The sequence below is a fragment of the Acanthochromis polyacanthus genome, chromosome 12, assembly GCF_021347895.1.
Source record: "Acanthochromis polyacanthus isolate Apoly-LR-REF ecotype Palm Island chromosome 12, KAUST_Apoly_ChrSc, whole genome shotgun sequence".
Taxonomy (NCBI): Eukaryota; Metazoa; Chordata; class Actinopteri; family Pomacentridae; genus Acanthochromis; species Acanthochromis polyacanthus.
In genome coordinates, this window is record NC_067124.1 from 15,825,261 (window position 1) to 15,841,271 (window position 16,011).

At 41.4% G+C, this 16,011-nt stretch overlaps 1 protein-coding gene across 1 annotated transcript; it reads left to right on the forward strand.

Annotated features, from left to right (window-relative positions):
* Positions 1-7,119: 7,119 nt before the first annotated feature.
* On the forward strand, positions 7,120-13,782 carry irx4a (iroquois homeobox 4a). Its single transcript, XM_022208031.2, has 5 exons — positions 7,120-7,519; positions 8,387-8,638; positions 9,579-9,685; positions 11,406-11,716; positions 12,642-13,782. The coding sequence occupies exons 1-5, from the start codon at positions 7,475-7,477 to the stop codon at positions 13,340-13,342; spliced, it is 1,416 nt and encodes a 471-aa protein (XP_022063723.2). The 5' UTR covers positions 7,120-7,474; the 3' UTR covers positions 13,343-13,782.
* The last annotated feature ends 2,229 nt before the right edge of the window (positions 13,783-16,011 follow it).

Consider the following 16,011-nt stretch of genomic DNA (forward strand, 5'->3'; position numbering starts at 1 on the left):
ACCCTGCTCTAGTGTGTCTGTGTGTGTCTGTGGTTGTGCATCACACTACGATCAGTGTGATTCCAGTGTCTGACATGATGGGTCTTCTGTTGGTGACACATACAGGCGCGTACACACACACACACACACAAACACGCACACAGACACACACTTTGATTGACAAGCCTCATTGTTCAGCCGGTCACCCTGTTTGCATTTTCCTCCGTAAGAAGAGGAGGGGGAAGAGAGCTTCATCATTTTCAGATTCATAAAAATATACATACAGTCCATCTAATACATATATTATTCCCTTTACAAAATGGTTGGATTATTTTTCACATTTTAAAACAAAAGTCAACAACTGAGTGTTGTTCTAATGGGCGTCCAGCAATCGAAAGATGAAAATGTTGCCATAAAGCAGAGGTGCTTTGTTAGTAGATTTGTCTTTCAAGTAGTTTTTATGTACTTCTGCTTTTTCCTGCAACTCATAACAGCTTTAACTGCTGCAGTTAAAAACATATTAGAGTACATCACTCACAGGAAGTGAGGAGTTATATATTAAAAAAAACAATCTTAAGCACCTGAAGTAACAGTGGACATCATAGAGTATCCTGTTAACAACCAAGAACAAAACCAGCATCATTAAAGTGACATTTACAACTAAAAAATCTACGAAAAATAAAGATTAAAATATATAGTCAAATAGCACAATAAAATAATGGTAACAGTAAAGTAAAATTGTGTTTATTTTGAGTTTCATTCCGCTGCTTAATGGTGTAAAATGGATATAATCTCTTACGCTCATTGAAATCACGGGGATGACCACAGAGGAGCAGCACAAATGCCGATGTTACAAGACATTTGATTGTTTTCACCCATATCCTGGACTGTGTAATGGGCAGATGTACATACTGAGTCCAGGAACACAACCAGAGAACAAGGGGCCAACACCAGGATTTACAAGACACGTTGAGTTCACATTTTGGGGGCTTGGGAGTCTACATCCAGAGCTTCAGTGTTTCAGTCCCTGGCCAGTTGCTAAGGGAACACCTGCAGATAGCTAGTTAACTAAGTGCAGCGAAGATGCTCCCGTTGAGGCGATCAATTATGGATGAGCCGAGAGAACTTTGACATGTTAAACCTCTTAGAGAGGCTGAGGACGAGTAGCACCAAGAGAGATGGGAGTGAGAGGAGGACTGAGAAAGAGAGGCTTTGATAGACACATCTCCAATGTATTATTGTGGCATTGCTAGAAACTCGGTTGCGCTGGATTTCACCATCGTTGCTTTGCGGCCTGCTTGGGATGATGCATGATGGATAATGGACCTGCTTATCATTTAAGGTGCAAATGTTGCGTGATTTGCATAATTCATCTGGACGTCCGCCTTCATAATATGTTTAATGCACAAGGTGGCATGAAATCTACTCTGCTGCACTGGATCTGAGTGATTAAAGTGTTGTCTTAGACGGTTGTGGGAGATACACAGAAGTATGTCACCTAATTAAATAAATGCTGAGTATTTCATTCTCTGTTTTCTTGGGGTTTTTTTTTTTTTGAAAATCTTTGGATCACAGTCCATAGATGATAACGTAAATAAAAACAAACACAAAAGATATTTTACTTTTAACAACTATTGGACACATTGCAAATACCTGGAATAACTACACCCCCTGTCAAAAGTTTTGAGACGGGTTCTAATTTATTTGAATGAGAAAGTGTCTCAGAACTTTTGACAGGGGGTGTAATTGCTTTCATCAGTAACCTACATATTTAGGACTTATAAAGCAGCACCATCTCACATTTTCACATGTTGTCCTGATGGTACTGTTGCTAAAACATACCTATTATTAATTTTGTTCTCATTCCTCGTTCATACTCCTAAAAAAGGTTGGTCAAAACACGAAGAATTTATTGAAAGCTTGATACAACGCTCTTTATACTGTATATTTTTTTAAATAAACCACAGTGAACATTTTTCATACCGGACATTTTGACTTGTCTCTGTAGGGAAAGCCTGGGTGTATTATGGTGGCTGTAGTCATGCAGGTTCGATGTCATGGTGTACAGAGACACTATAAATGAATCCATGCTTTCCGTGTCCTTGTGTTGGAAAGAGTTCATGTGACAAATGTGTGGATGTTCACGTGCGACCGAGAATTTGTGACCTGACGTGCCAGAAAAGCAAATGGTGGAAGAGGAAGTGAGGAGATTTGTCACCGTCCATATCTTCAAAGTTCATCAATAAAAGAATTGTAATTGAAGTGGCCACTGCCAGACTTTGGAGGTGTTTTGACAATAAAGCAATGAAGTTCTCCATTCTCCAGAAGTCCTGTGAAATCCCTGCTGACTGCGTTTGTGGCAAAGAGGCAGCAAACTCGATCAGGAGGTAATTCTATCGCACTTGATTCACTTCAAGAATATTCACGGGCTACAGTCCAAACAACTACAAAATCATCCAGGAAACACAAACTCAAAAACACCTACAGGAGCCTTTTAGGCTTTTCTGTGTTGAATATGACCGTCTGTACAAAACACTGATGTGTTGATTTTTTTTTTTCTCTTCCAGATATGAACAGCACCATGAAAAGTTTTTATTATACTACTTTCTACGTGTGCTTGGAATCCACTGGGAGGACTTCTTTCCATGCAGGCTTAGTAAGTCATATTTACATATTTCTCTCATTCAAACAGCACGCACACTTCTACCATTGTAGCATAGTTGTTGTATGGACATCTGTGGATGAATCGAGATGACCATTAAATGGATCCTAGTGGAACGTTTGCGTAGTACCATCACGGAAGTATAACACTGACCTAACGCATACCGTATAATGTGTATACTCTGTGTTTCTGCTGTCAGCACTTTTTATTAGCAGCTTTATTGGGCATTTCACCATAAACTGGCCATTAATAGAGCTGAGTTAGCAATATTTTCAACCATTCTTTGCCTACAAGTCAAAATGTCTGTATTGAAAAAAAAAAGTGGCCTAATCAATGTGTGAGAAATGATTGAGAAAAAATAGCCATTTAAAGTAAGCAATTTAAAAAACACATCAGCTAAATACGGAGAATCTTGACTACTGTGCACAAACCACCAAGACAACGGCAACAAAAGTCACCATTTTTATCCAAGTGCCTGAAGAAGCCACACTTATCTCCCAACTCATGCAAAAACCATAAGACCTTTAGGGTGAAAAGTGAAGTGGATAAAAAGAAATCATTGCACTGTTCAAGAGAAGAAATAAGAAATACTTTGAGAAGATCGTTGGAGATCAATATTCCATCATTTGGACTCCAAGGCTGGACCAGACAGTAGGTAGGCTACTGTTGTGCTGGGTAAGCATTCTGTGTAAATGCGTGTGCGCAGGAATGCTCGGATGTTATTTCCACGACTACAGATACAGGAACACGGGAGCGATTGGGAAGCCTGGGAGCTGCTCGGGGCTTCATGTCAGAGAGCAAGTCGGCCTGTGCAGCTGTCTGCAGCTATTGAGGTCAGCATGAGCCTCTCTATTGTTGACTCCAAGAACAGTGCATGTGACAGTAGACCGGAAAACATCAGCGCACCGTCATCACACGGTGGGAAATAGAACATTTTATAAAGTTGTGACAAAAAGTACTTCAGCAAATAAGAACGGAAGCTTTAAGATTATAAGGTGTCAATATGGACAAACTTTTTCTTCTTTGACAAGAGACGGAGCGAGAGAACAGACTAAATGAACTGATGAAGTGGGTTCTTTCACCTGATGCTAACCTACATTTGGGAGTTTGAACATGGCAGAGGTTAGCTTCAGCTCTATCACTGAACCACACTTGATTGATGCAAGTTTCCCTGTCTCGGTGCTCACGCAACGCTCATTCTGTGGACACAAGTCCCACATTTTGCCTCAAATATTCAAATGCTTCAGCTCTAGCATTTGAAAACAAGCTGCTCGCTCAAATTTGCACAAAATTATCTCCTGGAAACAAATTTTAAAGAGTGAAATTATAGTGACAAAACACATTTCTGATTGCTAGTGCAGATCCTTCCATGACCATCAAATTCATAAAAACATGTTCACTGTTTATAAGAGTTTTATACGGAGCCCTAAACTCCTGAAAGGCAAGATTTGTTTTATTCATCTTGTGAGCACATAATTATCTTGTGGGAGAAAGTTATTATGTGTTGCAGACAAGACAATTACTTGTAATCATCTTATGCACACAATAAAATAACTTGTTCACACAAGATAATAACTGGTTTGTTGAAGTTTTTTTTTTTTTTTTTTTTTTAAGTTTTTGGTACTTAAGGGACTCTGTAGCCTTGATTTTAATTATTGTTATTAGTGCCATTGTTATTGTTATCAATAATTAAAAAAAAGTAAAATAACTTTCCTAGGAATTCTGAAATAAATACTGTTACTTTGACAAAATTACTTTTAAACTGTTGATTAAAATAAGCTATTATATTATATTAACTGATGTATGACACTGACAAGGTCCATTGAATACCAGTATGTTTTATATACTGTTGTTTTAAATAATATTTTAAAATTTTGATCATTAACTCTGTATTTGTATGAAAATTATCTGGTATTCATGTCAACTGGTTAAACAAAATGAGCATGTTAAATATGTTTTTTTTGTGTGATAGAAAGTGATTAAATTTAGTTGTTAGAAAGATTTATTTAATTTATTTTTTAAAGATATTACTCATTAATCATGTAATTTCCGACATGTGGTCTCCAGTTATAAATTCTTCAAAGATTTTAACAGTCTTCATAACATAGTTCATGTAGTTTGTTTAAATGCATGTGGAACTGCATTGTTGTCTGAAATGGGACTTCCTCAGGTAACTGTGTTTACTCTAAAAGCAGCCTAATAAAAATGTTGTTCTACATAAAACACCAAAAATTTCCACAGACTCTTCACATCACTCATCACTGTCATAGAAGACTGAGTTTGGTGCTCTGCTGATGCACAGCTGACCTTTGCTTTGTGGCTCGTCTCACTTTAAACTCTGGAATCTGTGCAGAAAAAGGTGTTTTCTCCACTTTTCTCACACACAAACACACACCCTCACGCATCCCCCTCCTCGTGGCTCATTAATCAACGACGGATTATCAGGAAAGTGACACCTTCATGATTACAACGTTTCTGGAGGGAACTTTGTAATATGAGTTTAGCTGCAAAGGCGATGCAAATGAGCAGGTTTACTGCAAAGTGCAGCTCAGTGATCACTCAGATTACAGTAGTTTGGGGCTGATGTCAAAACCTGAGCACTGGAACCTGAATACACAACTAAATGAACACAAAATAAAAGATCTTTATGGCTGCATTTATGACTGTGAAGATGAAATCTAGCACACTAATTACTGCTATAGTCTAGTTTGAGTGAAAATCTTGATTTATTGAACATGATTTATGACCCCACAGCTGCATATCCTCATAAAAGCATCCTCCAATCACTCATTAATCTTGATTATTAGTGACTGATAATAACAAATCTGCTGTTTAATTTCATTCAAAAGGCAATCAGGCCTCAAACATAGCCCTTTGTCCTGGTATAGAACAGCATCTCACCACATTCACTTGCTCCACTTTAAGAGCAAAGCTTCATCACATCTGTCCAAGAAAAGAAAAAGGAAAAAAAAAAACAGAAGCTCCTCTTTTAATCTTTAAACGCTAAACAAGCATGAACTCCTGCCGTCGCCTTCATTTTCCGTCTAAAAGCATACACTAGTGCGCCTAAATATTTTATTATAGGCGCCTGATAACACTAACGCAGGGGATAATGAAAAGGTAACACCGAGGGGAGGGGCGCTGGATGTGTCCATCACAGCCTTTTCCTCCTTCTTCTTCTTCCTTCCATGTGTGAGTAAAGGTGTGTCCAAATAAACTAGAAGCCCTGGTTAGCCTGATGCCTCTGCAGAGGGAGTTTGCATCCCCCAAAAAACCAGCGTGTCAACACTTTCCCTTAGTCCACCGGGTGTGATGTAGAAGATAAATTGGGTCCCGCCCTCCCTTAATGCACTGCGTGTCACATTAACCCCAATGAATTTAGAAAAAAGCCTAAATTAATAAGACAAAACGGAGCAGTGTGTGTGAGGTGTGAGTGAGTGTATGCTTGAGCGCCTCAGACGGGTTGTTAATGTTAAGGTGGCATTAGAGTTAATGCAAATTAAAAAGGGCTGGCTGATCCCTTTTGACCCCCCCACCCCTGTTCAAGGCGTTAATGCGGCCATTTGCTCGGAGCTACTAACCTCCTATAATTCAATTTGTCAGAATGAATGAGAGAAGCCGCAGCAAACAGAACTTCCCCACATCACAAACTGGAAAGAAAAGAGCCCAAAAAAGAGAGAAAAAAGTTAGTTAACAGAAACAGAAGCGTCACCTCTTTATTACTTCTTTCATCTGTAAATGAAAGCGAGCAATTATTGCGAGGTGCCGGTATCATATTATTATGTTGGCCCCGGTCCCCCAGATACTCATCAATCACTCTCAATCGACCTGTCACCGGCAGGCACAGATCCAGCTGGAGAGGAGAGCAGGAGGCGGAGGAGAGGAGGAGGAGAGGAGGAGGAGTACATCATCATTAATTTGAGGAGTGACCCCCGGGGCTATCCACATGTCTCAACCCGGGTTTCTCCAAGCAAGGCGGCGCGCACCGGAGCCGGTGGCGAGCCCGGATCTTGGGGAGGTTTTGGCTGCTCAGATAGATAGATAGATAGAGTTCCCAAAAGAATGACAAAACTAATTTTTATTTCTCAATTTTTATTCATGTATTTGTTCAATCTTCTATATTTTTTCTGCTCACTATGAACATATTATGTACTAATTCTTTTAAAATCAATTATGTGATTAGCATCAATTCAGAGGAATGCACCTAATTAGGCCCTAATGCATTTCAACTGATACATACGTTTGCATATTCAGGACACTGATTGGCCTAATTGATTGATTGGAGCTGCAGAGTCATCTCCGCTTCTTCCTCCTCTTCTTCATTCTTCTTTGAAAGGTCCCTTTAAAACACTCTTCTTGGGTTGTTCTTTCAGTTTTTATGTCGTCATCCGGAGCAGGAAAATGCATATTAAAGTTACAGTCTGGTCATTTTTAGAGTGGGAAACTTCTGACGTCAGAGTCACCGCCGTTTAAAACAACCTGCCTCTGCTGCTGACGTCTTTTATACTACTTTTTTATAAGGCAAAAATATGTATCTGACAACAAAGTGATTATTCCAGCCAGAGACACTCGTGTCACCTGTGCAGACTTTAAAACAGCGAAAAGGAGAGATTCTACTTGCTTCTTTTTTTATTATTTATTATTGTTTTTTACCTTTGGGGCGTTGAGTGGGGGCATTTTACACAAATTAAACATGCTACTCTGCTTCGCCCTATAAGCATCTAGGAGCCTGTGCTTACCAATCAATTGGTACAGTCAAACAGAGCCGCTGCTGCGTTAGAGTGGAGACCTTCAGTCTCGCCGTATTTCTGGATATTGGGGGACCTCTCTACCATGTCATATCCACAATTTGGATATCCCTACTCGTCTGCTCCACAAGTAAGTGTTCTGCTTTTTTGGAGATTTTGCGATTGATCGTCTCATCGATTTAAGCTTGATCCTTTTACGCACTTCAGCCAAGACTCGGGGGGACTTTTAATATCCTTTCGGGTATCGGGGAGGCTTTGCGTTTCAGCCGGTGATACCTGTGTTTTCTGCAGCGAGAGGAGGGGGGAAAAAAAGGTAAAATGAGGGTAACTAGAAACCACCGAGACCCCCGACCTCCCGTCCACTGATTTCTGTAAGATAATAGCCGCTCTGTAATGTCAACCATATGTTTATCTGCTCTGGAACACACATGCCAACTTGTCCGGCGCACGCCGTGTGTGCTTTGCGCTATATCCCCAGCTGCTGTTTAGTTCTGGCTTTGAGCCATAAAAAATCATTTGGGCATTACTTTGGGTATTACTGAGAAAACACGGATCTGTTTGTAAGGCGCGTGTTTCATTTGGATCGAGACTAATAGACGCTTCGATTTGGACACGTTTTACGCGCACATTATCCCACGAATATGCTGCATCATTCCTCATCAAACAGCAGCATTTCAACCCATTTTATGTTGTATTTTAGTTTTGAAACAGTGACACATAAGAGCGAAATCACTTGGAATATTTTCTCACGCGGACAATATTATTTTTGGCGAAATTGAAGCTCATTAAATCGATCAGCTGTTTTGGAAACAGGTAGACTGTTGAACAGGTTTCATTAACACAATTTTTTTCTTTTATTTTCATACTTTATTATAAATGAAGTTTTAAACTAACTTTTAGTTATTCTTTAAGATAAACATTATTTTTCAGTGCAACATTGAATAAAACACTCCAGTAACTTTATTTAACTGATAAATTCTCTCTGGTCTCCTCCCAGTTCCTGATGACAACCAACTCTCTGACCACTTGCTGCGAGTCCACCGGCAGATCCATCGCCGACTCCGGAGTAGCGGCGTCCGGACAGACACCAGTCTACTGTCCCGTGTACGAGAGCCGGCTGCTGGCCACAGCGAGGCATGAACTGAGCTCGGCCGCGGCGCTGGGAGTGTACGGGAGCCCGTACACCGGCGGCCAAGGCTACGGGAATTACGTTACATACGGCACGGACGCCTCGGCTTTCTACTCCCTGGTAAGAGCTTCATCTGATCCTCCTGGCATTGATTTATGGAGCCGCAGGGTGCAGAGACCTGAAGCAGACACACCTCTCTTCTGTTTCCTTTTTTATGCTGCACAGCACAAAATATCTGCTTCTTACTGTGTGCGGTTTGTTATGGTTTCACCCAGCTTTTATTAGAAAATGAAAAAGTCACTTTTCAGCTTTGTGCATTTCTCTCGTGTCAGTTTGTTCAGAAGCAAAAGAGTTTTATCAAAGGAGGCAGACAAATTTAATTGGAAAGGTTTCTGTCATTCAGACTGTTTGTTTTGCACTGAAAAGAAGTTGAATTTGGCACACAGATTCTGAAGATTCAGTATTTGATTGTCAACAAATGATTTTAAATGAATTCTCAAACGTTTTTATAACAAACTCTACATGGGGCCTGAAGTCGAGTAATATTTAGTTTTTTGATTAAATTTCATTAAGTGCAGACATTTTTGGTGCAACTGTGTCATGAGGAAAATTTTAAATACATGGATGCTTTTCTAATTGCAAAATTGCTTTATAATAAATCCTTGTTTTGCTACAGATCCTCCTGTATAATCCTTTACATATAAATTTGTCCAAAAACCTGCACTAAATCTTTTATTTGTAATGTTTTATATTCACAAACCTCAATTAGCATTTAAAAGCTCAGGGTTTCAAGTTAAAAAGTTTTGTCGTTGAAATAGTTTTCTGAACATGCACCCAGTTTGCAATTTATTACTGCAGCATGTTCCGATTAGCACACGATTTCTTTAATATTAGGTTATTTTTTGCACAAACAGCCACCTCCATCATTAATAGCAGCTTTAAAATACAACTGTTTTACTGACATTTATTTTTTCCTGAGCAGATGAGTGACTTAATGAGATAAAATCTCCGTCATGTTTGTGTGTTTCTTCTAAACCTTCATCTTTCTGAATGATTGCAGGGAACATTCGACACTAAAGATGCCACAGCTTCTGCGCATGCGGGAATAACACAGGCAACAGCCTACTACCCCTATGATCCAACCCTGGGACAGTATCAGTATGACAGGTATGGAGTTAGAGCTGATTTTAATCGTCTTTAAAAGCTTGATCTCCACTGCAAACATCAAACAGTTCATGTGAATTGTAGAACTTCTTTTAAAATAATGGTGCAGAGATGAAAAAGTGAGGGAAAGTCTTGTGTCGCATCAAAGTTGCAGCATCTTGAGCGTGTTGGTTAAATAAAACTCCAGAACGTTCTTCCAGCTGCATGTGACAAAAATGCAGAAGGTAACTCGTAAAGTGTTGTGCTGTAGTGTGAGGTGAGTTTCCTGGCATTAAATCAATCATTCCTGAGAGGTCGAGGCCATTCTCATCACGCCAAGCAGCGCTGGGTGATCACCTTCATCTCCTGACACATTTCTTCTCTGATGGGGTGAATTACTTCACAGGACCCATACCCCCTTTCATCACAGCGTGAGGCCTCTGCATTGTTGTGAAGAGCAGGTCTGCCATATTGAAAGGTCTTCCCAATAATCAGATGACATCCAAATTAAGTCTGGGATGTGAGGAAAATGTGTGCTGTGAGTGATCTCTATGGATTCAGTGTGAACGGAAGGGTCAGCGCTAACAGAGCTGCATGCAAGACCACAGAAAAACGCTCACTTTTGTAGCGTTGTGTATTACTTGATCATGCTCAGTGTTATGTAGACTCTTAGCTGTGCAGCAGAATGAATTCATGAGCCTTTTATTAATCACTCCAAACACCGTTTGAAGAGCAAAATGTGTCTTTTAGTAAGTGCACATGCAACAAAAGGCCAAACAGAAGTTGTGGCACTCAGATAAACAAGCAGGCCTCCAGCAGCAGCAGCAGCACACTGTCTGCAGCCGCCTCTTACCTGAGGGCTCATCATTACACTCAATAAAGCAATTTTACAGTCTATTTTATCTGCGAGGGAACAACGCAGGGTGAGGAAAGGTGCAGCGCTCCTCTCCTTTTGATTCCCTTAGCAGTGTTTGACCTGCACTAAGCCATATGGAGCAATAAAGGCCTCATAAAAGCCTCCCCTGAGAGACTTTTACAGCTCAGCGCTGACTGAAAATCAACAGCATCCATTTTAAATGTACGGCTTACGTTTGATATTTGTGGGAGGCGAGAGGATGGAAAGAGCCGTGAGCTGCCCGAAGAACAGTTGAAATAGGGAATACATCGAAAAAGGTGGGAAAATAAGCCGTGGATATGGTACATTATAGTCTGCAGCGTATTTGACTGACTAATTTGCACATTTCTAAACAGAACTGGTGTATTAACTTCAGATACCAGAGTAGAAGGGAAGAGGAGTTTCAAGGAAGTTCTCTGACATAAAGTCACCCTTTTCCTCAATTCTGATCCTTTTTTCAATTTATAAACATTTGCAAACCTTTGGAGTTTTTGTTAAAGCTTGCAAAGAAATAAAAAGTTCATAGAGTATGTTTAGTTTCACAGGTTTTCCCTTTACATGCACCTGAGCTTTGCTTTCTGGATTACATCTCTTAACGGACACGTTTATGACTTCCACTTTTTAATTTTGTGCCTTTATGTGATGATGTAGACAGCGGTATGAGGAGCATGAGAGCCTCTGTAACGCTTATGAAGCAGGTCATGCATCAAATCAGGGAAATTTCAAGAAGCAGATGGTTCTGTCAAGGAGAGTGCCAGTGCAGCGCATTGGAAACTGTCACGCAGCAAGCATTTACGTGCGATATTCACACTGTCATCATTACATCTCTTGTGGTCCTCTCATCAACAGATATGGTTCCATGGACGGAGGAACGAGGCGGAAGAACGCCACGCGTGAGACGACCAGCACGCTGAAGGCCTGGCTGCAGGAGCACAGGAAGAACCCCTACCCAACCAAAGGGGAGAAGATCATGCTGGCCATCATCACCAAGATGACCCTGACGCAGGTCTCCACATGGTTCGCCAACGCCAGGAGGAGGCTCAAGAAGGAGAACAAGATGACGTGGCCGCCCAGAAACAAGGGCTCAGAGGAGAAGAGATACGACGACGACGAGGATGGCTCTCAGGAGGAGCAGATAAAAAGCGAGAATAATGATGATGGTCAGTGTCAGAAAGGTTTGCAGAAATAAATGAACGCTGCATGCGGTGAATTGTTTAGAAGTACTTTATAAGTTAAGTATTTTATTTTTTACTGTAGAATAAGTCTTGGACACTTCACGATAAAAAAGATAAAGGTTATAATGACAGCTAAAGTGTTAGTGAGCACATTCCACTGTAACAGAATATCTTAAATCTGCACTTTATTATTATTGTTGTTATTTGCAGATATTACACTTGATAGACAAAGGATTGTATTGTTAGTTTTCTTTTTCTTTTCAAATTTTGCTCAAATTTCAAATTGTAGCCTGATGTAGCATTGGATTTTCTACCACACTGTTCACAGATCTTCTGTTCTTCAGAATATCAGTGTTATGGTTCTCTAAAACTCAAGCAGCTTTCTATAAGTGTGTGATGCTATGATTAGTGTTTATCACTGCAGCATGAGGATAATTAGAAACACATGAAAGTGGTGCAATACAGGTAGCCTGACCCAGTCTTTATTTTATATTGTATGAAATGTGTAAAAGCCAATTCATGGACTTTAAAACATTTGATAAAATGCACATGAAAAGCTGCCAACAGCATCAGTTGTTGAAGTTTTCTGCAGAGGCCTCAGTCAGTATCACACAGCGGCAGACTGGACCTTTTCGTTGACGAAGCCTGCTTTTACAGTTTGAGCTTTAATGTCCAGTAATGAAGCCAAAATGTTAACTTCAGTTACCAAAAGTCAATTTATTTTAAACTGACAAACATGATTGTTTTAGCAGTAATCACTTTTTATTACCAATATCCAGCATCAGATTTCTTTAAAAACAGATCAGCTATAATTTCACAGGTGTGATTCTTCTGTGTCCTGATGACATGTGCTGCTCTGCTGTCTGACTCTGAGCTCCTCTGACTTGCTGATGCCTCTCTGTCCTCCCAGAGACCAGGAGTCGGCCTGACAAGGACCTGCAGCTCAGCGACCTGGAGGATTTCGACACGCTGGAGTCTGAGAGCTCCGAGTGCGAGCTGAAGCACCGATACCACCTGAACACGCACATGTCCACGACGACCAGCGATTGTCCGGCCGAGCACCTCATCAAGGACGCGTCCCTGAAGATCCCCATCCCGGTGTCCCTCGGAGCGGAGCAGGACTTGAGCAAAAGCTGCCTCAAAACGAGCCCGGAGGATTTCCAGGCGGACAGCAGGCAGCAGAAGGTGTGTTACAACCAGCAGCCAGCAGGACACCAGATACTAGACGGGAAACCCCGGATCTGGTCTCTGGCCCAAACCGCGACGTCCCTCAACCAGACTGAGTATCCGTCCTGTATGCTGAGGTGCCAGCCGCCGCCCTCCTCCCTCACCCCGTCCCCCGCCGCTACCTCACCCGTGACCGGCCTGGACAACAGACAGGACTCGCCGGTCACGACCCTGAGAAACTGGGTGGACGGGGTTTTCCACGACCCCTTGTTCAGGCACAGCACTTTGAGCCAGGCTCTGACCAACACCACCGTCTCTTGGACCACGAACACCAAAGGCGCCATTCTGGAGGCGGAGCGGAGCGCGGCGGGTCTGCAGCAGCACCAAGACTCCTCCAAAGACATGAGCTTCCCAAAAACTATCAACAAACTTTTCTGCTCCTAACAGAACCAAAACGAGCCGTTTATTGCAAAAAAAGACAGAGACTTCTGGTGACTTGAGTCGGTTGGGAAAGCCTCCATGATTCCCCTCATCCAGTTTTATTGGTTTTAAAGCAGGTGTAGCCTCATGCTGTTACACTGGAGTTACAGATCGATCAGTTAGGCTTATTTCATCCAGCGCACGCACAAAACGTATCGAAATGTAAAAGTTTACATCTTGGAGAGATAAAAAAAATACGGTTTACATGATTTTTTTTCCCTTTTTAAATAATTTTCTTTACCATGCGCATGCAAATGTAACTGAATATTATTTAGGTCTCAGCAGTTGAGTATCACTATTAAAAGAAGAAAAAAAGAGTCTCACAAATGCACTGCTCTCCTGGAAAGTGGATGAGAGCGTTTCAACTTTGTTCACTGAAAATAAAAGCAGTCGGTTTCTGAAGAGTGAGAGTTGCTGTCTATGGTGCTGAAACAGGCCTCCGTCCGCTTCTCCTCTTTTACTCCACCTTATTCCTTACCAACTCTGACACACTGAGGCCTGCTGCAGAGCTGAGCAGAGAAACTCTCTTTTTAAGGTATTTTACTGTTAAATAAAGCAGTCATATCTTCCCAAACCCTCCTTTACGCATTAAAAAAGGCGCATTCCAGCCTCTCCCACCCTGTTATTTTTCGGGAAAAAAACATTCACTCTCATTTAGTGACAGCGAGAAAACGAGGCAGCTCAACCCCCAAGACAGACCAGTATCAGTATCTAAGATCTGCCTCATTAATTCCCTCTAAACAGGCTGTAATTGGGATGTTCGCAGTCATATTTCATGTCAGCCTATTGATTTCCCCTCTCTGCTCTCTGATAATATTATCGAAATATCTTAACACCGTCCATGATGCAGCTGTCAAAAGGGTAAGTTATTCGCCACATACGTCCATTAAAGGGTTCAGAATGGAGGCCCTGAGAAATCATTTGAGGACAGGAGTTTTGACACTAACCCCTCAGTTTTTTTCCTGAGTCGAGGCCCTAATGAAAACAGCCTGGATGCTGATTCCCTTTTTTCTGGAAAGTGAAAGGGCTTTAAGAGAGAGGCACTCACGTCGTCGGGAAGTGAAAAGGGCAAAGGAACTCGAATTAGTTGTTGTAGATAAAAGGGCAAAAAGAAAGGAGTCAAGGGTACTTGACAGTAATGGCGAAAGTGGAGCTCTCGGGGGACTCTGTGTGTCCTGTGAGAGAGGGGTGAGGGAGGGGGCTCTGGTGATGAATTTTAATGGGAAAAAAGCACCAACGATCGAGATTTTACCCCCATTGGAAGAAAAAGTGGCGGACAAAAGGGCTTTCTTTTTTCTATTTCTTTCTAGGATGTATGTTTTTATTTGCTCCGCAGCTCCCAGAGCAGAAAATAAAATCAAGGAAACGGCATCGTCAGAGTGGTTATAACGAGGAGGGGAAAAAGGTATTCAGGCCTGTTTAGCATACATACAAAATGGTGCATTTAATTTTTCATAGGCGCTGATAGAAAATTAGCGCAGAGTTTAAGTCCCCGCAGATAAGATAGCCTCGACATTTAATTAATTTACCATGAGGACAGATTTTATTAGACCTCTGAACCGTTTTTTTTATTTGAGAGTGAAGTAAGACAGAAGAGAGAGAGAGAGAGAGAGAACAAGCAGAGAGGGAAGCCAGCTATAACTAAATCATTCAGCCGTGCCAAATGCGAGCGCACAGAGGGAGCGAGATGGTAAATTAACAGGAGCTTTTTACATAGAGACCAAATAAAACTGTAATCAGTGGCGCGTTACTTTTCATTAAGCGGCCCTGACAGCAGCACACTCCGACACGTGGAGCAGGTCCGGGCTGAAATAAACTGCTCTCAGAGCCAGAGTCATAAGATAATTCCTTAAGCTCCATTAACAACTCTTAGCCGCAGGAAATGGGCTCCCCCTGAAAACATCTCCAAATCTAAAAGCTTTATCGACCTGGCAAACCTCAGCTGATGGCTTCTCCCTCTCTCTCTCTTTCTCTCCCCCTCCTCCCTGCTCCTTTTTTTTCAACTTAAGGGACAGAAACGTCCAACTGGGGTAATAGACTTTGACACAACACATTAAATGGGAAATGAGAAAAGGGAGAAGAAAGGGCACTCTTAAACGCCTTTTAAACGTTACCAATTAGGGGTTTAAAACTTGAATAAGATGTAGGCCTTTGGCATATGCCTGGCTGATGGGACATTTAACTGAACGCCTGGTAAAAGCAGCACAGTGTGTAGTTCTTTCAAGGGATTAATACGAAGCTTTATGGGTTGAAAATGCACCAATCTTGTGCAACATGATTGTGGCAAGATATTCCTTCCCACCACAGTGCTATTAAAGATATCCTAAAAGTTATCATTTCTGCCAAACACACCTTCATAGAGGATGGAGGCCCAGAGAAACTGACAGAAACTCAGCAGCATGGAGCCTTTTTCCCCCCCAGAGAGAAAAGCAGCCGGGGTCAGGTTAATACCACTGTGACCCTGAGCCATAAATATATTTACACATCATTACACATGAACACACACACGCACACACACACACACAGAGAATCACCCTCAAACACATTGCTGCATGTGCAGGCGTCAGGCTTAATTGAATATTTAATCTATTCATTGACTAACATTAATATGGTGAGAATAGCAGTAATGTGAT

What these genes read in the sequence shown, in the direction of transcription:
- irx4a (XM_022208031.2), top strand. Translation starts at nt 7,475, where the DNA reads ATGTCATATCCACAATTTGGATATCCCTACTCGTCTGCTCCACAA. An exon ending in CCTACTCGTCTGCTCCACAA is followed by an intron (nt 7,520 to 8,386) that starts GTAAGTGTTCTG and finishes GTCTCCTCCCAG; the next exon opens with TTCCTGATGACAACCAACTC. An exon ending in CCTCGGCTTTCTACTCCCTG is followed by an intron (nt 8,639 to 9,578) that starts GTAAGAGCTTCA and finishes GAATGATTGCAG; the next exon opens with GGAACATTCGACACTAAAGA.